Here is a 15824-nt window from a genome sequence, read left to right on the forward strand (position 1 = left end):
CCAGTACTAGGCACATTTTACTATTACATATGTTATATATCTTTGTCAAATCTTGACATCCCCATGGCATAGTATGGTGAACATATAATTTTGGAAACTCAGCGCCATTTCTTTCTAGCCACACACCTGTGAAGCACATTCATTTGTTGAATAAAAGGTCAGAATTTAACGGACTCATAGTTTTTAATGAAAATATATTGTTAGTGTTTAGAATAGTTAAGTGAAATGTTAACGACGAGTCATCCAGGTCATGGTTATCCAAGAAAGGTTGAAATCAATGGCAACTGGACTGGCTAAGGTTTCTTGAAGACGTTTCACTTCTCATCTAAGAGGCTTCTTCAGTTGTGGCTGAATGGTAGTTGTTCAATCAGAACTAAATAAGCGTCTCAGATGAGAAGCAAAACCCCTTCAAGAAACTTTAACTAGTGCCGTTGCCCTTGATTTCCACTTTCCTTGGTTAACTGTAATTTATTTTGTTAATACATATAGATTTAGAACATAGAAATTATAATTTAATTTCATGTGAAAAGGATATTTACAATAATCCCATTTCATTAACTTTATAGCAATATAAAGTACTTGTGTTGATTGAGCATGAATAGTCTGTGTTGCTTGAACGTGAATAATCTGGGTTGCTTGAACACAACTGTGTAAGTGGCTACCAAAGCAAAATAATTGTGTGCAACCAATGTCCACTATTCAATTGAGTAAATCCAATTAATTATTTTTTTCAGTGTGCGTAAAAGACACACTATTGGAATCACCGACAATCAGTGTTGAGGGGGAGCAAAGCAGCTGAGGGGATTTAGGCTAGGCTCTGTCAGGACAAAACAGCACATTCAGGATCCAGCCAAAGACAAGTTTCCACAAATGGATTGTAATGTTTTATCTTATTTTATTCATAGTGTGCGTTATGTTCAATGACTGCGGCGGGATAGTCATAGCTGGCGACTGGTGCAGCGAGGGGGTGGAGTCCTTCTTCCGTGCCGTTTTTTTTCAAAGATTATCTGTCTCATGTACTACTGTCCAAATATAGTGATAGTTTCAGAAAATAAATAATTGTACACATGAAGTTCAGTTTACGCTTCAGTAATGGTTCAAATCATCCTGTGAAAGCAGCTGTATAATGCTTTCTGTGGCTCCATAAGATATAGCTACATAGAGCTTTCCAGTATTTTATGAAACAACCCTTGTGACATAATTTGCTTGGATTGGGCATGATTTTAAGTTGTTTAATTTTTGCATTTTGGGAATGTTGGCTCCAATATTGTTGAAGCTTAACACACACTAACAACCAAAAAGTAATTTTGGGAAAGAAACTTATTCACTCTCTGGTAGTGAGTTATTTTTAAATCATTTAAATATAAGGCTTTATCTGGCATTCGGTCTGCTTAGCACAAAGAGTGAAAACAGAGGGAAACACTAGCCTGTCTCTGTATGAAGATTTGCTGAATTATGGGAGTGGATATGTGCAGGACCATTTATTACATGGGAGCAAAAATTTCCCTCTCCGCTGGTTACCCGACAACTGCTACCAGCCAAAAGATTGTCCCCTACCCCCACCCGTAAAATCACTTTTCTTTTTTTTTAGACACTTTGCTGTGCACATCGATTAGACGTGGTTATCACAACATAATTTTGCTGAATCTCAAGGAATGCTACTTCTACTAAGTGTAAAATAATATTTAGGACTCTAAACATTCATAAAATATATACCAGTACTTCGAGTCATTTCTCACCATTGATGAATCCCACAAAGAATATTATAGCATTTAAATGCAATATTTGGAAGTGCATGCAATTCTCAGCAGGCATGCAAAATTCGACTACCGTCGTAGTGAACTGCATTTTGTTAGCTGTGGTGTTGTCGCTGTAGTGGGCAAGTTTATAGATAGTTGCTGTACAAGTGAAGGCCATCAATATAAACAATAGTGATTTGGTCTGACCAAACCATTGAGTAGGTGAGAAGAAATTTATTGACTATAGAAATCACCAGTAGTTTGTTTTTACGCACTAAAGCAGAGTAAAATGCAGTATCATAACTAACGGCACTTTTGCAGACTGCAAAAAAAAAGCATTTGGTTATTTACACAGATCAATGGCACTTGATCAATGGCAGGGGGCCTACATAAAAGAGAAAAAAGTAAAGATATAAATTGGTTTGATCAATAATGATATAGACTCCCTATTCTGCCTTGCATTCATTAATTGATTCGTTATATAAATTAAATTATTTAGGATTTTTAATTTAGCGGTTATGTGTAGATGAATATTAGTTAGTTTGTGTGTTAGTGTTACTACTGTTGTGGAAGCATGTTTTTGTTTTTTGTAATCTAACTTGTGTATCTTTTGTTATTTGTCAGTGTGCATCAGTGACCAAACTGGTTTATAACTTAGACTATATGGACAGGGAAAAGCACTACATCCGTTTCACCAGATAAAAACCCATGCTGGATTGAAACATCACATTAAAGAAGTGGAATAAAAAAAGGCCTTGTGTTCTTACTTGTTGGATTATTTATGGTGATGCACCGATGTACTACAGTTTCTACATTGTATAAGTCATTGATGCTTATTTTCCACTATGGGGAGCTGATATAATGATTTTTTCCCTGTTAGTTTGGGGAGGAGCCATTGATGTTCTGTGCTGCTCCCATTTGAAACAATGGAACAGTTTATGTTTGGACCAGTATTTGTTTCCTTTTTGATTCTGTGGTTTGCTTTCATTTTTATGTCACAATCAGACACTGCTAGGTCAATTGTTACCATGCACCTTTCTACCAAAAGGAAGACAGAGAACATCCATTTTTTAGGTATATTGTGTCACCATGTTTTTAATCAGCTGTATGAGAAGCAGGCCTCAAATGTATGTTTAATTTTAAATGATCAAATAAATCTAATCATTCAATCAACAATACCGTTTCACAACTTAATATCAGTATTATCAATAGTACTCAAAATATGAATGCATGATCCTTGATTGTGTGTTCACATGGTCTGTATCTTAATAATGACATATTCACAACCCCGTTAAGCTTTTTAAAAAGTTAGAATGGCATCAAGCACCCTGTAATACATACTTTACAGTTGGGTAACAAATTGCATAGCTTAAAGAATTTAATTAGTTTTACAGTAAGATTAATCACACAGTTGTACATACACTCAGTTGGCAGGTGATTAGGTTCACGTAGCAAAATAATTCAATAAAAACTGAACATTATAACCATCCTCCACGAAAAACTACTGTGGTAAATGTATGGTAATGGATGGCATATTCAGTGTTGTCATGGTACTGGCCAGTGCCATCATAAGAACTTAACTGCATATCTTTAGATTTTTGTGTTTGGATCATTTTGATAACGTCACCTTTAGCTCAAGCAAACTAATTCATAGGATTTATTGTGGAGCTGTTGTAGTGGAATGTTTTAGTTTTAGCTATGTGTATCAAATGAACAGGCCACTGACTGAGTATGTAGTTGATTTTCCAAAGCCAAAAGAACACTTTAAAATGTAACTCTTTGCCACACTAAAATGAGGCCTAAGATTGTGATGCTAAGGCAAGGAAGAAAAGACTGAACAACTCTGGTGGAGACAGACACAAGAGATGTTGAAGGCTGTGTAGATGTTGAAGGCTGTGTAGATGTTGAAGGCTGTGTAGTGACGGTAGCTGTTGTCCGGACACTGTAGACACAGGAGCCTACATTACCCACCCGATCCACAACCAGCAGCTCCACATCAGGCGAACAGCAAGATGCATTGTAGAACACCAGCGTTATGTTCTTGTTGTCAGCGTCCAGGCTGGTATTCATGGTACCGTTGCCTTGTCTGAGGCTTACACGGTCAATACCCGTCCCATTAGCCCCATCAGTCACCTGAACAGAGAGCTCCCACATGGACAAGGTGCAATCATCAGAGCAGTTGGACTGCAGGCTGAGCTGCTGACACACTGGCTGAGTGAAATCGGTCACCTATGAGGAGAAGAAAAATTGATAAATCCAATAATGAAAGGATTAAATAAGCTTGATCATTCACTGACTTAACATTTACTGGAATGTGATTTTCTTCAACTCGAGAGTTACCGTTTTAAGGACAGTGAAACGCAGAACAACATAGTTGGTGTCTGCACCTCGCGGATCCTCGGCCTCAACAGTCAGGGTGACGTCAGTACCAGATGGGGTGTCAAGAGGTGCAGTGAGATTCACTGTACCATCAGCACTGCCTCCAGTTTCCAGGAATAAAGTGGATGGGGATGTTAAAGTAAAACCTCGGTCATTGGTAGCTTGGATCCTGAAGTTTCCTCCCACACCATCAGTCGTCACTGAGAAGGGAACTGAAAGTGGTGTTCCTGGTACTAAGACACTCTGTGAATCACCCTAAAAATGAAAGGAAAACAAAAAGGAAAGTGGAAAACAGTCAGCATCAGCTGTTTAACTGAAAGACTGTGGCAGTGTAAACCTAGCTTAAAAGTCATGGATGCTTTTTACTTACAGCTGTAACAGTCACAGTAGAGGCTCTGATGCTGGTGGGTGACTGCCTTTGGAACATCACTGAGGACTCTTTGGAGGAACCGATGTTGTTCTGCCCCTTTACAAGCACCACAAACTCCTGTGATGGTATCCTGTCAAACTGAGCTAAGAAGTGTCCTCCACCCTGAGCCTCCACGCTGCCATTAACTTCTCCTGACCCCAATGACTCAACAAGGATCACTTCTGTCACCGTGGTGGTGTCACTCCCAGTTACCGTCACCATCAGAGTACTGTTGACACCTTTAGCAAAATAGAGAATCCACTAAATGCTTAAGTAAATCAAATTACTTTGGCAAATCACAAGTTTTGTTTCCTTTACCAGCTCTGGGACGATTGTCTACAACATCAAAACCTCCAAACGGGCCCTGCGATACCTCCAAAAAGTCAAACAGGAAGTCAATGGGAGTCTCACCTGCAAATAAAAGATAAAAATAAAATAAAATCCTGATCATCTGTAAGGTATTCATTCCTCTACCATTTCTGTGAAGCATATTTATCACCATAATTTTGTTTAAAGACTAAAACTACAAAGTCTCCACAAAACAGCAAATACAAAATTCGTTCTGCAGAGAGTAGTTCCAGTGAAAACTGCTGAAAGCTAAATCTTGGGACTTTTCCGAGTGACTGCAACAGTGTCTGTGGAAAGACACATTGTTGTTGTATATTTTAAATTGTACATTTTTTCATCCACCTCCTCTATATAAATAATACCAAACCTATGTGCATGGCTACATATTACTTACTGTTGTAATTTGGGTAGGTATACGAGGTAGTTACACCTAAAATAATAATAAAGTTATTTATTATGTGATCTCACCTACAACCTTGAGACTGTAGGGACTTGTTGAAACCATTTCAATTTCCCACAGTCCCACTTGTGTTTTTAGCTGCAGAGTCTTGAAATTTCCGACTGACTGGGATGCAGCGATCAATGCTCCTGTCATGTCCGTGCTTTGCTGTGATTCACCTATAAGCAAACATTCGTTAACAGGACAAGAGATAAACTTTTTTGCATTCATTTTAAACAATGAAACATTTCATTTTCTTAGATCAGCTGTAGTAAAGTTGTAGTGTGCTTTGTTTTCTCTGTACCACAGTGCCACACTTGGCCTAATATTACCACCAAATGGGGTCAAGAATTTCTTTCCCCTTAAAATCAGTGTTTTTGTGTCAGTGTTAAATTAATGCCTATTAACTGCTACAATAATACAAGTAATAACTTTTAAATATTTAATCTGCAAAAAAGTATCACCTGAGGGACTGATGAGAGTAAAGATCGCAGAGCTCCCAGTGAGGTAAACTGTAAGGTTTCTTACTGACTCGTCAACTGTGAAGGTGAAATTTTCTGTCTTTCCTGGACTCCTGGCCGCCTGCAGAAGGGTCACCTAGGAACATAAATAAAACTGGTGACACAACGGAACACAACTTTTTTTTATGTTTAGAAAAGTGAGAGCATTTTGTTGATACCAGAGAGGGGCTGGAGGACTCTGTTATGATGCTAGTGGCATTTGGGAGGTCACTCTTTGTGACTTCAATAGCCTGACCTCCGGAAGCCTGAGCCAGGTCTCTGTACAGTTGAGCATCTGATTTTACCATCCGACTTTGTTGTTGTTGTTGGTCATTACCACTCTGTCTTCTACGACGAGATCCCAGTATGTTAGTAATCATGAAGTTCACCTGAAAAATAAAACAGATGAATGACAATTTAAGGTGAAAAATGCACTTACTGGGGCTGTAAGTTTTAAGTTAACCAAAAGGCGTTATGTTTACAATTCACCAAATGGTCAGAAATGATAATAGGGTGGGGGGAAACTGCGGCTGCCCACTGCTCCCAATAGGCCTACTTTGGATTGGTTAAATGCAGATAACTAATTTTGCTATGTGACAAGAAAAGTTTATTCAAAGTTTATTCATTCTGGAGCCCCACCCGCGCGACTTGTTCCACTCTGCCTCTCGTATTTTGATTAATTCTGAACGTGTCGCATGTCCACATTGCACCAACTGCGACACTGCTCTCCCTTAGGTCCGCAGCAACACACCCACCATGTGCAGTGTTGGGCAGTAACACGTTACTCGGTACCGGACCTTATGTTGTTCAAGTCAGCTGTTAGCCGAAAAGCTAAAGGAAGAATGGAGAACGAGGAAGATAGGCGTAACAGCTGTAAGTATCACCATTATTGTGTCACAGTCTAAGATGCAAAGAACACCTTCGTCTGTTGTAAACTTTGTGCAACCAGCAACAAGCTTTCAACCATGACCAATTCTATATCTAATTTATTGAAGCATCTGTTAAAGCAGCACAGCAACAGGAAACTTATAGATAGAAACTCCGGCCACTACTGCCAGTGATGCATTCACTTGTCGGGAGAGCAACGTTATGTTTTGTAAAAGCACTGAATACTGATATTCAAAATGCATGTGCAGAAAAAGAAACAGTAGTTCAAAAGTAAGGATTTTTTTATTTCTGGGTGGTGTTAAGAAACATTAAAGTTTTGTAAAAAAACATTTTCCTTGCTGCTGTTATGAATATGACATCAGTTAAAGTCGGGAGGGACTGCTTTGTTTTGGGGGTGTGGTGGTGAAAGTAATATAGTAACGTAACAAGTAACGTAACTAGTTACTTTTTTAAGGAGTAATAAGTAACTAGTAACTTATTACAATTTCTGAGTATCTTGCCCAAAAACTGACACTGACATAATCGACAGAAATTCTTGCCTTTATTAGAGAGATGTCAGGTTAAAATTATGACCAAAATTGTTTACTAATATCATAATTTAATAGCCAGCACAGAATGCTTTAATGTTATAACATGAAAGAAGCACTTTTGTCAGACCATCCACCATTTTGGTCGAAATATTTGATGGATTTGCCATGAATTTTGGTTCTTTAAATGTTTCACCAAGTGTCAGTTTTTTATGTTTGTTGAATACAAATAAGTGTAAGCAATGTAACCTTTTTAGACCGCGGTTTCATCACTACGTTGAATGCGTATAGGAGGAAGAAGAAGAAGAAGAAGCAGTAGTGGTAGTAGCAGTAGTCATCTGGCTTGTTAGAAGGAAGAAGAGAAGTGAAAGTTGGACAAATGGTAAAGCAAAAGTTAATACTTGTGCTTTACCATTTGTCCGCGGCTGTTGTGCTAAATAATTTTAGCGCAACAGCCGCCACCGTAGCTTCTCCTGGAAAAAACTTTGCCTGGGGAAGTCTATATTATATAAAAATATTAAAAGAGGATGTGTTGACAGTTTTCACAATTTTTTTGTTGTTAATGTACAACCTCGTGGAGAAAAGGTACAAAGTTTTGACTGCTTAATTTCCATTTGTTAAAGTGAAATTTTGTCATCAGAATTAATGTGAAATGGTACCATCTGAGGAGCGCGTGAATGCACAGTTAGCAGTTGGTTGCAATTCGTGACCCTCACCACTAGATGCCACTAAAACGTACACACTGAACCTTCAAATGTATCTTCTTTATCCAAGGAAGGTTAAAATCAAGGGAAACTGGACTTAGTTTCACATCACATCCGAGAAACTTCTTCAGTTCTGACTGACTGGTAGGGAAATTAATCTATTTAACCACTGATTCGTTAGTGCTCCTGGCTGTTGTAACAGTCGTTATGGGCTTTGGAGACACTCGAGGCCTGAACAATTATCGTTGGCTCTCACCCAGGGCCCAAAGTGAACGTTTGTTGTTTCCCAACCAAACCTTCCTTGGTTATCCAAGGTGACCTGGATGACTGAGAATCTTCACAGACATTATGACTCTTCAATTTATTGTCAACAACACATTTATTTCACATCATTTTCTAAACCATTTGTTAATATTTTACAGTGACACTACTCACCACTGTCTTAGTGCGTTCTATGAGTGCGAGCACTGTGCTTTGCAGGTATGTGTCTTTGGCAGGTGCATCCGTGAAGAGGAAGATCTCAGAATTTAAAGGAGCGCCAGTTAAAGCCAGCTAGATGATTAAGAGAGGACGGCAGTTATTCAACATAGTTTTACTTTTAACTTTTGTCAGAGGTATATTTTGTAGAGGTATATTTTTAAGTAGTATCAAAGACATCACAGCACCTGCAGCCCTGAAAGACTCATTTCTGGCGTGTCTCCTCCACCACTTGCTGACAGTGAATTAATAGTATTCCTGAAGACTTTTGGATCTGTAGTCTTTGTTAGTGGCCCAAAATCTGGGGTTCAGGAAGAATTATTCCTTAATATAGGCCTACTGCACATGACAGCACACATAATTCTGCGGGTTTATTTTATTGATTACAGTTTAGCAGGCATAGATGAAGAGCATTTTCATAAACTTGACAACACAAACACCCCTTTAACTTCACTTTAGAGGAAAAAAACTCCTACCTGGATCATTGAAAGGTACAAGAATGTAAACTGAGGGCTCATTCTCTGTTCCCACTTTACTGTCGATTATAGAGGAAGTGACATCCTTAACTGCTTCAATGTCATCTCTCATGCTTCCTGTTGTGTCGATGACGAAACACAGAGCTTTACCAGATCCTTTGGAGAGTCCCATCATTCTAAGGGATGGAGAGAGACAGATAAAACACAGATTAAATCCCCTTGCCTTCTTACAGTTCTGTACATAACTGAAACATGCAGTTACATACTGCAGGAATGCTCTGTCACCAGCAGCCCCTCGAACGTCCTCTAGTAGCTCACTGGTTGCAGCTATTGCCATATTTGCTGCTGTAAAGTGGAGATGTCCATGACTCGCGCTTCTCTTGTCTTTGTTGATCCCACCTTTAGGCTCGATCCTACTTGTTTGATCAAGGAAACCTCCATGGCTGCATTTTCCTGTTCAGCATTTGAACCAGAACAGTTTGTCATACAGCTTAACATTTACCACTTCTTTAGAGACTACAACACTGCTTGTCACAAGACCGTCTTATCTGTAAAAATGTGTTTTTAAGCACGCTAGCATCAAACAAACCTCCATGGCTGCATTTTCCTTTTCAGCACTGGAAATACAATGAGAAGAAAGTGGTTCATACAGCCGTATACACATCCCTCTCCTTTAGAGACTACCACACAGCTTTTCACAATGCTCTCTGTAAATGTGGGTTTCTAGCAGCATGGCTCTATAGGGATAACAAAGTTACTCTGCCAGTGGTTTCACCACTTTGGCCTAGATTGAAACATCTCAACAACTAATTAATGGATTTTAACAACGTTAGACATTCATAGTTCCCAGAGAATAACTTCTGATGACTTAGAAATATAAATCATTTTTAGAGCTGTGTCCCAAATGTATAATTCATACAAATTCTAGCAGTGATATTAATTTTGCTTTCTGTTAAGTTTAATCAGCAGTGGCATTTAACGTTGCAGTTTAACTTCTTTTGCGTAGTGCACATTTTGCATAATTTTTAAACGTTCAAAAATTAATGTGTCAAATCAAAAAATAAGGAACCATGACTGTTCTTGCATTATTGGAAGACATTGAAAATTCTGGTTTTAGAAAAGACTTTTCAGAGATCAGAATGAATTTGTTGCGCTTATGATCCATTGCTAATAAATCGCTATTGCCTCCCAAGAAATGTTCAGAAAGATATAATTTCAGATTTATAGATCAGCTTTAGTTACAAATGGGATACTTAGAACATGTAACACATCTGTTATTAATCAAAGCACACAAACACAAGAATAAATCTAAGAACATTTTTATAAATGAGGCTCCAGAACAGGTAAGTTGGTGCACGATAGCTAAACAATGAGCTGAAACTTACTGTAAAAGCTCCGCAGAGCAGAGCTGCAGATTCAGGTTTTAATTCTCTTTAGGTTCAACACTATGAGCGACCCCTTTATATTGTCACACTGTTTTCACGTTGTCATTTGATACAATGGTAGTTATAAATGATCGATTCTAGTTGCTTTAAATACATTTTGAATGCAGGATTTACATATAAAATGTGCGCAACAACATCAACCATATAGATGTTAAACATTTTGACATTTCCAAAACATACATATACACATTTGCAGGGGCGTAGTTATAGGCAGTGCAGAAACACAGTACAGGGGCCCATGATGGGAGCATCAACTGTCAATTATATTGTCAAATGCATCTAAGTTTATCATGTAACATTAGATTCCCAGCTCTCCTCCTACTGGTGTTACCATTTTGATTACGTTGGTATATATATATATATATATATATATATATATATACCTTTGCCGTGGTGTCAGTCAGTAGTTTTACCCTCAAAAGTCTGTAGCAAGCAGTAAAAAACAAGCAAACAAACAATTTAACTCCACAGATTCCACAGAATGAATATTGTCTTATTTTCTTTGGTATTCATGTCAAATAGCTACATACGTAATGATGATTGCTGGGTAATATGTGTATGGCTGTCCAGTCTTAAGTTATTATTTGATCATGTGACAAGACGACACGACTTTCGCTTGGTGAAACGCAAAATCGGACAAGTAGAGTAACTTAGCAGAGCCCACTGAAGCACACATTGAAACTTGTGAAAGTTGTTTCAAGAAAAGACAGGACAGAAAAGAACAGGAGGAGAGGGTTGTAAAGCTTCCAACTAAGATTGTTTTGGATTTTGGACACTGTGAAGATTTTGCTCAATGCAGGTTTGTCAGATGCTTTTTTCAAGGGATTTGGTGTGGCTGCTGTGCTCCAGTTTAAAAGGGGTCAGGTCGCCGCTGAGCACCTGTTTGTGTGGCTGTGGATGTGTTTGTGGGCATTAAACTGGGTGTGTGCCTTAGCTGGCCTGTGTTCATGACGTGGTGTTGTTTTTAAGTAGGCAGCTTTTCTTTCTTATTTAACCATAATCTCTTGCTTTTCTGCTGAAGAAGAATGTGCTTGCCGTGATTCAGGAGGTTAATGTATTAATAATGCTCAAAAAAGATTGCATCATTGCAGGGTGGAGATGGAGCAGTGGATAAGACACATAACTTTGGTGTAAAAGACCTGGGTTCAAATCCACTGTGAGACACCAATGTGTCCCTGAGCAAGACACTTAACCCCTAGTTGCTCTAGAGGTGTGCAACTTCCGACATATATAGCAATAGCTTTGGATAAAAGCGTCAGCTAAATGAACAGCTGTAATGTCATTTTAGCACTGTGGAAACCTCCTTTGCATGCTGTTTATAGTGACATTTCAGGATTTTGACAATGAAAGCACTGGCATTTCTCTTCGACGTCTGTTTTACAATAGTCTAGGTGACACATTCTGACTCTAAAATCCATCACATGATGGTACTTTAGACTGCTTTGTCTGGGCGCACAGAGCATAGTAGCAGCAGTAGTGCGTGTCTGTGTTGGAGGGAAGCACACAAAGAGAACTGTTGTTGTTGGGAAGACATTGATTTAGGAATGTTAGGTATTTACTGCATATAATCCTATCAGTTGTTGCACAATGAGGAAACAAGGCACACTAATTTGTTGGCAGTTAACTTGCCAGCCACATTGACCACAACTGTCGTTTCTTCATATATGAGGATGACACAGGTGCTATTATTGGGTGCATTTGTTGCTATAGAGATGTGACATTTGAGCTGTCCATTTATAAGCCTAATGACAAACATGTATTTCTCAATTTTATAGCAAATCGCATTTGCACTCTAAATTACACACAATTGGTGGGCAGATAGGTAATTTACCATTCGGTTTGGTGGAGATAAAAGGCACAAGACCGAAATATCCAGAGGTAAGTATCTTTTCCTGTAGGATGTCCTCCAAAATGTTGTTTTTGCAGTCGTCTCCATTACAGTTGCGACAGGTTGCTCTGGTTTTAGCTGTGGAAAAGAACATCCCCGGGACATTTTGACAGAGTTTTATTTTGTAAAATGATCTCTCTAATCATATCATATCTTTCTCCATCTCTGCTTTGCTTTGTTTTGGTAAGAAAGATAAACACACACTGACATCACATGAACTATTACCTGCAATGTTCCCAATGCTGGTGTCTGATCTGATCAGATTGGAGTTTGGGAGTTTGTTTTCCATTTCCACCCAGTTGCTATGACTGTAGAAATCCTATTATTGAAAAAGGAAGACAAGTTAATAATATAGTTAATATTTGCAAAATGTCAAAAACAGCTGCAAACAGAATACTGCTGCTTGGTGAACTTGAATAAGTAACATTTGTGTAAGAAACTTAAAATGGAAACAATTAATACAAAGTACCTGTAAAGTGTGTAAGATTTCTCCCAGTTTTTGTCTTGCTGCCCCAAAGTTCTGTAACTTGTTGCTGGCCTTCACAGCTGATAATCCTTCTGTGATGATTTTCCTTCCCTCTGAAAAACTCTCATCGTCAAAGTGATACATTGAGTCAAAGACATGAAAGATGTCTACTCGCCAGTTGTTTTTTTGGATTAAACTGATGGTTTGGCTGAAGCTCTTGGATGATTTTGACGCTTGACAGGCAACAGCAACAGACTCAGCAGTAAAAGGCTGTGGCTACACACACACACACACACACACACACACACACACTGACATTACTGCAGAGGCAAATCACATTTATTAATAATACAAGCACTGGTCATTTAAAATAAATAGTCAATATAATTTGGTTGAATTTTATCCTTACAGGAAAAGTGAAGTCTATTCCCTCAGCCAAGGCCATAGCGCGGCACACCTGCACGGTGGTATTTAAAACTGCACTCTGACTGATCATCTGATGACTCAGTGAGTCTCCTCCGAAAAGCCCTATATTAAACCCAAAAGCTCCAGTCTGCAGGAGCAGGAGACACAGCGCAGCCAACCCTGACATCATTGCACAACCTGCCTGACAGACACAGTGGATAAAAAACACAGATTATTATACTGGTTATCATAGATGGCCTTTGAGGCAAATCCAGTATTAGTCATTAACTACCTACCTTGCCCAGGTAGTGTCAGGTAGCAACAACGTCAAAGGTATAAGAGTTTAGCATGAAAGTTCATTCTTAATCTTGTCAATAGCTGTTCGAGAAATGCTAATTAAATGTCCTCTTACATGTTTTATATCACCAATAATTATTAGATATGACTATACTGTACCTTTGGACTTGATGTCGTCTTGTAGACTGTCTATATATATGTTCTTGGAAAGCACTTTGGGTCAACTCCTGTTATGTATAAAGTTGACTGACTGATTATATCTATTGTGGCAATTTATTTTATAAATCTCCGTGGCCAGGGTGGGGCCACTACTGTCCAAGACCTGTTTGACCTGTTTCCATTGCAAAAGTATGTCTGTTTTAATTCTTTCATTTTCATTTCCCATGTTTGTGAGTGTAACCAGTTTTTAGGTTAAACTACTTCTCAGCAGCAGCTGATGGTACAGTATGATAATCATGTCCTACCTTCCAATAAAAAGAGTTTACCTTTTGTAATGTAGTCACAACACATTGTCCATCCATCCATCCATCGTCAACCGCTTATCCTACGTACAGGGTCGCGGGGGGCTGGAGCCTATCCCAGCTTACATCGGGTGAAAGGTGGGGTACACCCTGGACAGGTCGCCAGCACGGCCACACATAGACAATCACCCACTCACACTCACACCTAAGGACAATTTTATAGACACCAATTGACCTAGCCTGCATGTCTTTGGATGATGGGAGGAAGCCAGAGCACCCGGAGAGAACCCACTTGGACACAGGAAGAACATGCAAACTCCACACAGAAAGGCGTTGTGAGGTGACAGTGCTAATCATGTTTATGTATAAATTGTATTATGTGGATCTTATTTTAGCAAATTACCTGTCACTGTGACCTCCATCCCCAGCTAGTGTTACAACTCACCCCAGTTGTGGGGTAGGTTGTAACAACAGAACTCTTGATATTTGACACTAACTGGTTTGCAAACTGTTTGTCATGCTGTTTGAATTGTAAGGTTACTAAGTTAGCTAACTTGCAGACTTGTTGCAAACATTAACATTGATGTTAGCTTGCACCAATTTCTGCTTCAGTGGTTCAGAAAAAACTTTTAACGTTATTTAAAAATTGTTACTTGAATGTCACTTTGTTTCAAAGTCATTCGTTGATTCGACGATAAATTGGCTAAGTAACATTTTATGTTAACGATAGCAAACTATGTTGGCTCGCTAGCTAAAGTAATGTTAATATGTCCTTACCCCAAGGTTTTCCATCTCAAAAACTTTTCTCTTAACGACATTATCTATGGTTGTGTCATGGACAACAACAAAGACAACTTTCTGATTAACAACATTGTCATTCTCTGGAAATTTTATATTCACAAGTCAAAGTTTTTGAAAGTGAATCCTAAGTTTTGTGTATTTCATAATGAGCTTCTTTCCTTTACAAAAGCCCTTAATGTTATGAAAACAAAGAATGCAATGAGTTTAGTATTATAGCAGAATATGATTTGGGAAAAAAACCCTAGCCGTTTTCCTTTATTTAATCTTCTTTTATCTTTTTTGTTTTCCCCTATCTTTGATATGTACTTGATCCTTTCTGCAGTATGTGACAAGTCAATGCCATGTTTTTGTATATGGAATATTTGTCAATAAAAAAACTAAAGGAAAAAAAAACAAAAACAAAAAAAAACGTTAATATGTCCTTTTCTTTCGGTTAGCAAAGTAATGTTAACCTTAAGTTAAGGCTATTAAACGTATTAACGTTAACTGATGTTACATTAATATAAAATCGCACAACAAGGAAATGACCTAGCTAACTGTTAAACATTATTTAAAGAGAGAATATGCATGAAAATATGTTGGATTTTACATGGTAACGTTCACTTTACTTGTGAACCAATGCTGCCTACAGCTCAACAGTTACACTGGGCTGTAGTGTTGTGTCGTTCAAAGAACGTTTCGTTCATAAGACCTAATCCTGTGTAAGACTGTTTGAGTCGTTCATTTGTCACGTGACAGCTACTGTGGAGCAGGAATGAACGACTCGTTCACCGCTCACATGGGTCGTCCTCAGTCTTTCATTCACTCGGCAGGCTCAGAGGCTGCCAGCGCCGGAGAATGAGAGGCAGGTCGGTTGTCAGGTAACAGTCACTGGACTGATATTATATATCTATTTTGTTAATTATGTGACATTTAATAAAGCATACCGTTATTACAGCGCAGTGATGTTGTGCTAAGTTATAGTTTTAACACAGCCGCAGTAACTTTAGTTTGCTAGTGTTTAACATTACAGCTAACAGCTGATGAGAGTTGTTGTGGGTCCACTTCAGAGCCCTGACAAGGTTCTACCTGGAGCCGAATTACCTCAGAGGTCGTCTCCTCTCCAAAATAAACAGACCCGGTCAATATTACACAGCCACGTAGCAACGTTAGCGTTAGCCCTGTAAACAGATAAC

At 38.6% G+C, this 15824-nt stretch overlaps 1 protein-coding gene across 1 annotated transcript; it reads right to left on the reverse strand.

The window, feature by feature from the left end:
- Nucleotides 1-2828: 2828 nt before the first annotated feature.
- Nucleotides 2829-13438, reverse strand: LOC123963399 (von Willebrand factor A domain-containing protein 7-like). The gene is made up of 15 exons (XM_046040234.1): nucleotides 13095-13438; nucleotides 12689-12961; nucleotides 12445-12538; nucleotides 12163-12297; nucleotides 9153-9339; nucleotides 8887-9062; nucleotides 8599-8711; nucleotides 8369-8485; nucleotides 5994-6203; nucleotides 5779-5911; nucleotides 5344-5493; nucleotides 4846-4938; nucleotides 4489-4766; nucleotides 4080-4373; nucleotides 2829-3968 (listed from the first exon to the last, which is right to left on the reverse strand). The coding sequence occupies exons 1-15, from the start codon at nucleotides 13278-13280 to the stop codon at nucleotides 3504-3506; spliced, it is 2904 nt and encodes a 967-aa protein (XP_045896190.1). The 5' UTR covers nucleotides 13281-13438; the 3' UTR covers nucleotides 2829-3503.
- Nucleotides 13439-15824: the final 2386 nt, after the last annotated feature.

Source organism: Micropterus dolomieu, linkage group LG23 (assembly GCF_021292245.1).
Source record: "Micropterus dolomieu isolate WLL.071019.BEF.003 ecotype Adirondacks linkage group LG23, ASM2129224v1, whole genome shotgun sequence".
Taxonomy (NCBI): Eukaryota; Metazoa; Chordata; class Actinopteri; order Centrarchiformes; family Centrarchidae; genus Micropterus; species Micropterus dolomieu.

Excerpts from the sequence above, each read along its gene's own strand:
- LOC123963399 (XM_046040234.1), bottom strand. The coding sequence starts at position 13,280 with ATGATGTCAGGGTTGGCTGCGCTGTGTCTCCTGCTCCTGCAGACTGGA. Across the intron at positions 9,340-12,162 it reads TATCTCCACCAAACCGAATG|GAAAATGCAGCCATGGAGGT; the intron begins GTAAATTACCTA and ends AATGCTGAACAG. Across the intron at positions 5,912-5,993 it reads AGTCCTCCAGCCCCTCTCTG|GTGACCCTTCTGCAGGCGGC; the intron begins GTATCAACAAAA and ends TTATGTTCCTAG.